This window comes from Amblyraja radiata, chromosome 14 (genome assembly GCF_010909765.2).
Source record: "Amblyraja radiata isolate CabotCenter1 chromosome 14, sAmbRad1.1.pri, whole genome shotgun sequence".
NCBI lineage: Eukaryota > Metazoa > Chordata > Chondrichthyes > Rajiformes > Rajidae > Amblyraja > Amblyraja radiata.
The window spans coordinates 36,516,633-36,524,111 of NC_045969.1; the positions used below are offsets into that span (position 1 = coordinate 36,516,633).

Genomic DNA, 7,479 nt, shown 5'->3' on the forward strand with positions numbered 1-7,479 from the left:
GTACATGATGCTATAGCCATTCATGTGACCGCAGTGGTCGGAACAGGCAAGTTGGGCCGAAGGGCCTGTTTCCATTCTGTATGACTGTAGAACGCTATGACCTCTATTGTTTAAGGAGTTTCCCCACCAGACTCAAAGTCAGCAACGATGATCAAAAATATGTGGAGCCCACAATGGTCTATTGTTGGCTGTGGGAAAGGTGATAACGAGTGCTACAAACAGTAAAACAGTGAAGATAGTGAAACTAATATGACAACTAGGGTGGTGGAGGGACGGAAAGAGAAGGGATGCAAGGGTTATTTGAAGTTAGAGAAAGCAATACTCATGCCGTTGGGTTATAAGCTGCCCAAGTGGAATTTGAGGTGTTGTTCCTCCAGTTTGTGTGTGGCCTCACTTTGACAGTGGAGGAGGCCCAGGACAGAAAAGTCAGTATGGGAATGGGAGGAGAAGTTTAAAATCTTTGGCAACCGGGAGATCGCATAGGCCAAGGTGGACTGAGAAAAAGTGTTTAGTTAAATGATCTCGCCTATATATAGGAATGATGGCTGACTATATGATGGCTGATGGACTGTTTTCTCTCAGTCAGACAGTGATGATGAAGATGATGAAAGATTGTTGATAGTATGTATTCTCAATTGTTCATATGCTGTGGCCAGCTTAAGAGCTGAGTATTTGGACGATATTCTTAGCCAAAACCAAATTGTTTATCACAAAATATTGGTGAACCGCTGTGCTGCTTTGGTAAACACAATCAGACAGCTTGGAGAGTTTTCTAATTTTGGATATTTCTGATTGTTTCTGAAGCCCTTTTAACACATTTATTTCTCTGAGTTATGAAGCAGTATTCACTATAATAGCATATTTTCTCATTACATTCTGCTGCAAAAATAGTGCAACATAAGTGAGCATAATACTTTCACGGCTGCCTCAATTGTTCTGGCTGGAGTGTGTCATAAATGAAGTTTTCCATCTGTACAAAAGGTCCATTTGATTGAGGTGCATCCTGGAACCAAAAATAATGAAGTATTGATGCAGGAATTTCAAACGATAGCAGACGGAAAACACTTTGATGACCGCGTCTATGAATAAGTTCTTCAACAACACATTGCAATCAAGAGAGCCAAGTGCGTATTTAGGAAAGAACTGCAGATGCCAGTTTAAATCAAAGGTAGACACAAAATGCTGGAGTAACTCAGCGGGACAGGCAGCGTCTCTGGAGAGAATGAATGGGTGACGTTTCTATTATATATATATATATATAATTATTAACAGCCAAATGCAGTAAATCTAAAGATATATTGGGAAATGGTGGAAATACCTATCTTATCCCGTTATACCCCAAAGTCGGTATAGTCTGTGTAATTCGTATGCTGTGTTGAAGCATCACATTATTGACCAACTTTTATTATCTTTTCAAATATACAAAATCAGTTATAAAAGACTCTTACCTGTATGGACTCAGACCTACTCCTGTGGGGAAAACAACAAGTTTGTGAATGCAGCATTTAAAAAAATGTTAAACAAATTTCTCCAAATGTGTGAATATTTAGTCATGGAGTCAAACAGCACAGAAACAGGTCCTTCAGCCCAACTTGGCCATGCTGACCAAGATTCCCCTTCTACATTAGCCCCACCTGCCCTGTTTGGCCCATATCCCTCTAAATCTCTCTCATCATTTACCGGGGTCCATTAACCTACATAAACATCACGTCTTTGGGATGTGGGAGGAAACCGGAGCACCCAAACGAAACACACTAGGTCACGGGGTGAACTTGTAAATCCGATACAGATGGCACCCGAGATCAGGATCGAACCTGGATCTCTGGTGCTGTGAGGCAGTAGCTCTACCAGCTGTGCCACTATGTCACCCTAAGCAGCAATTGTGAGTCTCACTGATAGACATGTTGTGGGCAACAGGCAAGCTGGGCAAGGATAAAGTTCTGTACATCTGTATCTGTTCAGATCAGCAGAGAAGTGTTCACGTTCAAATCGACATTATTTCTAATCTCTCTTGACATGATTGTAAAGATAGAATTCTCGACTCACCTGAATAAAGTTTGCTTTTGTAGATGCTTAAAATACACTATGATAAGGAAGCACAGGAGGCCGACAACAACACCACTAACGAGGCATGAATATAATGCAAACATCGACGATACTCCCACATCTATAAAAAACATAAGCATATATTGTGAGTCGGGCTCCGAGCATTTCTTGAAGATCTTTGTGTCAAAAGCCAAAGTCATTTTAATGCATTCAACGAGCAAGAGAGTACAGGATTTACCATTTCATTTACTCACATCATAATCTGAATCAGTTCAACACTGAATAACAAGGTAACCATGTTACACTGGAACTTCACTTCACAAAGTTATCATGTTACACTGTAACTTCACAAAGATTTGATGATCTTTTGGGAAGATTCATGAACCAAGACTATTTGTAATATTGCATTGTGGTTATTTTTCCAATTTCAATGTGTCTGTAATGTTGAATTACAGAATAAAAGCTTGGAAACTGGCAGTTTGGTGAGTAGTAGGCGCTATAACCTGCACAAATCTTCTCCATTGGTTGTTTTCCCCATAATTCTCATGAGTCACTAAGTCCACTACAGAGGTGTATAAAATCTTATTGTGTATAAGGTCTTATAGAGATGTATAAAATTATGAGAGATCGGGTAGACACACAGAACCTCTTGCCCAGAGTAGGGGAAATACGAACCAGACGACATAGGTTTATGGTGAAGGGGGAACGATTTAATAGGAATCTGAGGGGTCACTTTTTCACACAAAGGGTGGTGGGTGTATGAAATGAACTGCCAGAGGATGTAGTTGAGGCTGGGACTATTTTGCAACATTTAAGAAACAATTAGACCGGTACATGGACAGGACAAATTTGGAAGGATATGGGCCAAACGCAGGCAGGTGGGACTAGTGTAGATGTGACATGTTGGTCGGTGTGGGTAAGTTGGGCTGAAAGGCTTGTTTCCACATTGTATGACCCTATGATACTACAATGCCAATTAGTTTGACCTTGAACAAGCATATTCTGCAGTTATAGAGTCATACATAGAGGAAACGGGCCCTTCGGTCAAAATTGTTCATGCCGACCAAGTAGCCCCATCTCAGCTAGTCTAATTAGCCCACATTTGGTCCACATCCTTTTGAACCTTTCCTTTCCATGTAACTGTTCTTGTAACTTTGAAATGTTGTTATCGTACCTGCCGCAATGACCAACTCAGGCAGCTTATTCCATATGCCCACCACCCTCTGGTTGATAAAGGTTGCCCCTCAAGTTCTTATTACATTTTTCTCCTCACACCTTAAACCTATGTCCTGTGGTTCTTGATTTTCCCAACCCTGGGAAAAGGACATTCGCCTAATGAATTCCGCTCATGATTTTATATACCTCTATTATAGCCTCCTGCACTCCAAGGAATAAACCCCTAGCTTGTTCAACCTCTCCCTGTAGCTCAGACCCTCGAGTCTTGTCAACATCCTCATAAAACGTATCTGCACTATTTCCAGCTCAAAGTTGTATTGTTTTGAGTAATTTATTATTTAAGTGGTCTATTTGCTTGCTAAGCAGGATTCCTGCAATTCTATTTAAATTGCCCATTATCTTGTGTAAATTTCGATCCCACATAACTTTTTCAATCCCACAAAAGTTGGTTAAAAAGTGTGGACAGTCATCCTATTAACACTCGATACTTAGAGATAATTTCACTTAGTTTAGTTTAGAGATACAGCACGGAAAAAGGCCCTTCGGCCCAGCGAATCCATGCTGATGAGCGATCCCCGCACACTAACACGATCCTACACACTAGGGACAAATTTCAATTTTTACCAAAGCCAATTAACCTACAAACCTGCACGTCTTTGAAGTGTGGCAGTAAACTGGAGCGCCTGGAGAAAACCCACAAGGTCATGGGGAAAACGTATAACCTCCATACAGACAGTACCCATGGTCAGAATTGAACCCGGGTCTGCGGCGTTGAAAGGCAGCAACTCTAGCACTGCGCCACTCTGCCACCCGTTGTGCAATTCATTTATTCCTAAGTACTACGCACAGAAGCCATAATTTGCAGATAAGGCTGGTATTTCAAATTGTCAAGTGTCATTTATGTTTACCCTTACTTAACTGTAGTTACTATAAGCAATAGGAAGATAAATCAAAATCATTCATAAAGATGCATATATTTAGATCTACTTACTGCTTGGATTTGGGTTGCTCTGTGAAATGGTGTAGTTTTGTATTCCATTAAATGCAGGGTGGCTCACACTGCAGGTTATCTGCTTGTTGAGGAGGTGGGTGGTAATACTATACTTGCTTTGTACAGTTATGGTTTTGTTTCCGTTAATGCTCTTATTTACTGAGGAGTTTCCTCTATTATGTGGGTGCCAAGTAATTTTGGAGGCTGGTTTCCCACTTGCAGCAATGCACGTAGCCATCATTGTGCCATTTAGTTTGTCAATGATTAAAGATACAGTGGGAGGAACTGGAAAAAAGCAGAAACATATTTTGAGTTGATCATGTCATTGAAATTTTTATTGCATCAGCAACAATTCTAACAGATATATTTCAGAATTGTACATTGGCATCTTTATGCATTTATTTGGGACGGCACAGTGGTGAAGCTGCTGCTCACAGCACCAGAGACCCGGGATTTGATCCTGACCTCAGGTGCTGTCTGTAGGTAGTTTGCCCCTTCTCCCTGTGACCGCATGGGTTTCCTCTGGGTGCTCCGGGTTCCTTCCACATCCCAAAGACGTGCGGGTTTTTTAGGTTAATTAACCTGTAAATCGCACCTCATGTATAGGGAGTGTATACGAAAGTGGGATAACATAGAACTAGCGTGAATGGGTGATTGATAGTCGGCGTGGACTTGGTGTGGCAAAGGGCCTCCCTCCATGCTGCATCTCTAAACATTAATTCTAGACCAAGCATAAAAGCAGCCTATAAAAGTTTAACAGTAAGATTGTGAAATATATTTTAAAATATAATCACCCGATTATAGGAAAGATTTGGAAAGGGAGCAGAGGGTGTGTGTGTGTGTGTGTGTGTGTGTGTGTGTGTGTGTGTGTGTGTGTGTGTGTGTGTGTGTGTGTGTGTGTGTGTGTGTGTGTGTGTGTGTGTGTGTGTGTGTGTGTGTGTGTGTGTGTGTGTGTGTGTGTGTGTTTACATATTTCGGTAGGGATTTAACTTATTTCAGAAATCCACTCCTCTCTAGATTTCGTCAATTATTTCCCCACATTTTGAATAAATTTGTTCACAAAACATCAGAAAAATTTAAAATCAAACTGCAGCATGTCACAGTGCCACCTCACAGATATCCAATCACAATGGATCTCATTTACATATGCCATCACAATGGGATAGGCGTGGGAGACTGGAACCTTCACGTGGTCCCACTAAAATCAAATTGCTGCATGAGTCACAGTGCCATCTCACAGATGTACAATCACAATGGATCTCATTTACATATGATATCACAATGGGACAGGGGTGGGAGATCTCTCCCCCTCCCTCCCCCCCCCCCCCCCCGTTCCACCCCCGTGCCTTTCCCCCACTCCCCCTTCTCTCTCTCCCTCCCCCTTCCTCTCTCCCTCCCCCTTCCTCTCTCCCTCCCCCTTCCTCCCTCCCTCCCCCTTCCTCTCTCCCTCCCCTTTCCTCTCCCTCCCCATCTCCCCATCTCCCTCTCCCCCGCCCTCACCCACCCAACCTCTCCTCCTCCCCTTCACCCCCCTCTCCCTCTGTCTCTGCCCCTCTCTGTCTCTCCCCATTCTCTCTCTGCCCTCACTCTCTACCCCCCCCCCCCTCTCTAGATGCGCCTGCGAGTTGGGGGCTATGCGTCAGTGGATAGGGCGGTTATGGGGTAAAAGGAGCAAATTAATAATATTAATATAATATCAAGGGGGGTAGTTAGCATGTGTGCGGGGTGGTAGTCCGTGTGTGTGATGCCACATGCCGCCCCCCCCCCCCCCCACTCGCTATCCTACACACAAGGGACAATTTTACAATTTTACAACAGCCAATTAACCTACAAACCTGTACATCTTTGGCGTGTGGGAGGAAACCGGAGAACCCAGAGAAAAATCATGTGGTCACAAAGAGAACGTACAAACAACACCCATAGTCAGGATCGAATCCAGCACTCTGGTGCTGTAAGGCAGCAACTCTAACGTTGCCCGTTAAAACTTCATTTTAATTTCACTGCGTAAATGTTAGCGGTGACAAGAACATGAATGATCAATTTGTTTCTCCTGATGCTCGTTAGCTCTTTGATGACTATGGAAACTGTGACGGTCTTGTTAAGCATAGATGAATTGTCTGCTAAATTTACTCACCATCTTTATAACACATGTTACATGCCTACTACTTTGATAATGATAATATAAGGTGAAACATATAATCTTACAAGACTAACGTTAGCTGTAGTTTTGAATATGATTCAGGGAAGTAGATTATTATAGTTTAGAAACACAGAATGGTAACAGGCCCTTCGGCCGACCGAGTCCATGCCGACCAGTGATCACCCGGACACTAGCTCTATCCTACACACTAGGGACAATTTACAGAAACCAATTAACCTACAAATCTGCTCATCTTTGGGATGTGGGAAGAAACTGGAGTACCTGTGGAAAACCCACACGGTCACATGGAGAATGTACAAACTCCTTACAGACAGCACCAGTAGTCGGGATCGAACCTGGGACTCCGGCGCTGTAACGCAGCAACTCTCCTGTTGCGCTACTGTGCTGCACTGTTGTTAACTTACCCATGACTGACAAGGTGAAGGTTACTTTGTGAATACCATATTCGTCTATAATTTCACAGCTATAATCGCCATCATCATCAAGAATCACAGGCTGTATTTGGAGTCTCATTTCCTTATCTAACGTGTTACATGCTGTATTTGCTATTGTTCTTCTGGTGTGGTTCTTCAAGGACCAAAGCACTTCATTCGATCCACATTTGAGAGCCACTATTCTTTTATCGTTCAGAAACATCCATGATATCATGGTCACATTTCCGCGTAGTGGACATCTCAAGACCACCTTATCACCTAACAATGCACTTGTAGTTTTGACAGAAGTGAAACCTGGAAAATAAAAATATAATGAAAGTATGAAAGGTTAAAGTAAGTAACAGCACTAGTAACTTATCACAAAAAGGAACGTTATCCAGCTGACAGCACATTATTTTCTACATTAATATATTTCTCCTACCTTTGGTGTTTATGTGGGCATCAAATCTGCTATATTTTTGTCATCAGGACAAACTGGGCAATTTTCACATTGTCGGTTACATATCTTTCTTTTTGCTGTACAAGACTTTAGTTAGTCTTTCGAGATACAGCGCGGAAACGGGTCATTCGACCAACCTTGTCCGCACCGACCAGCGATTAACCTGTACACTAACACTATCCTACACACTAGGGAGAATTTAACAATTTTACTGTAGCCAATTAACCTACAG

At 42.4% G+C, this 7,479-nt stretch overlaps 1 protein-coding gene across 1 annotated transcript; it reads right to left on the reverse strand.

The window, feature by feature from the left end:
* Positions 1–897: 897 nt before the first annotated feature.
* Positions 898–7,068, reverse strand: LOC116980917 (cell surface glycoprotein CD200 receptor 1-like). The gene is made up of 5 exons (XM_033033518.1): positions 6,779–7,068; positions 4,214–4,498; positions 2,047–2,167; positions 1,449–1,470; positions 898–1,003 (listed from the first exon to the last, which is right to left on the reverse strand). The coding sequence occupies exons 1-5, from the start codon at positions 7,020–7,022 to the stop codon at positions 917–919; spliced, it is 759 nt and encodes a 252-aa protein (XP_032889409.1). The 5' UTR covers positions 7,023–7,068; the 3' UTR covers positions 898–916.
* Between the last annotated feature and the right edge of the window lie 411 nt (positions 7,069–7,479).

Excerpts from the sequence above, each read along its gene's own strand:
- LOC116980917 (XM_033033518.1), bottom strand. The coding sequence starts at position 7,022 with ATGATATCATGGATGTTTCTGAACGATAAAAGAATAGTGGCTCTCAAA. Across the intron at positions 4,499-6,778 it reads CTTCACCTTGTCAGTCATGG|TTCCTCCCACTGTATCTTTA; the intron begins GTAAGTTAACAA and ends GCTTTTTTCCAG. Across the intron at positions 1,471-2,046 it reads CAAAAGCAAACTTTATTCAG|GAGTAGGTCTGAGTCCATAC; the intron begins GTGAGTCGAGAA and ends TTTTCCCCACAG.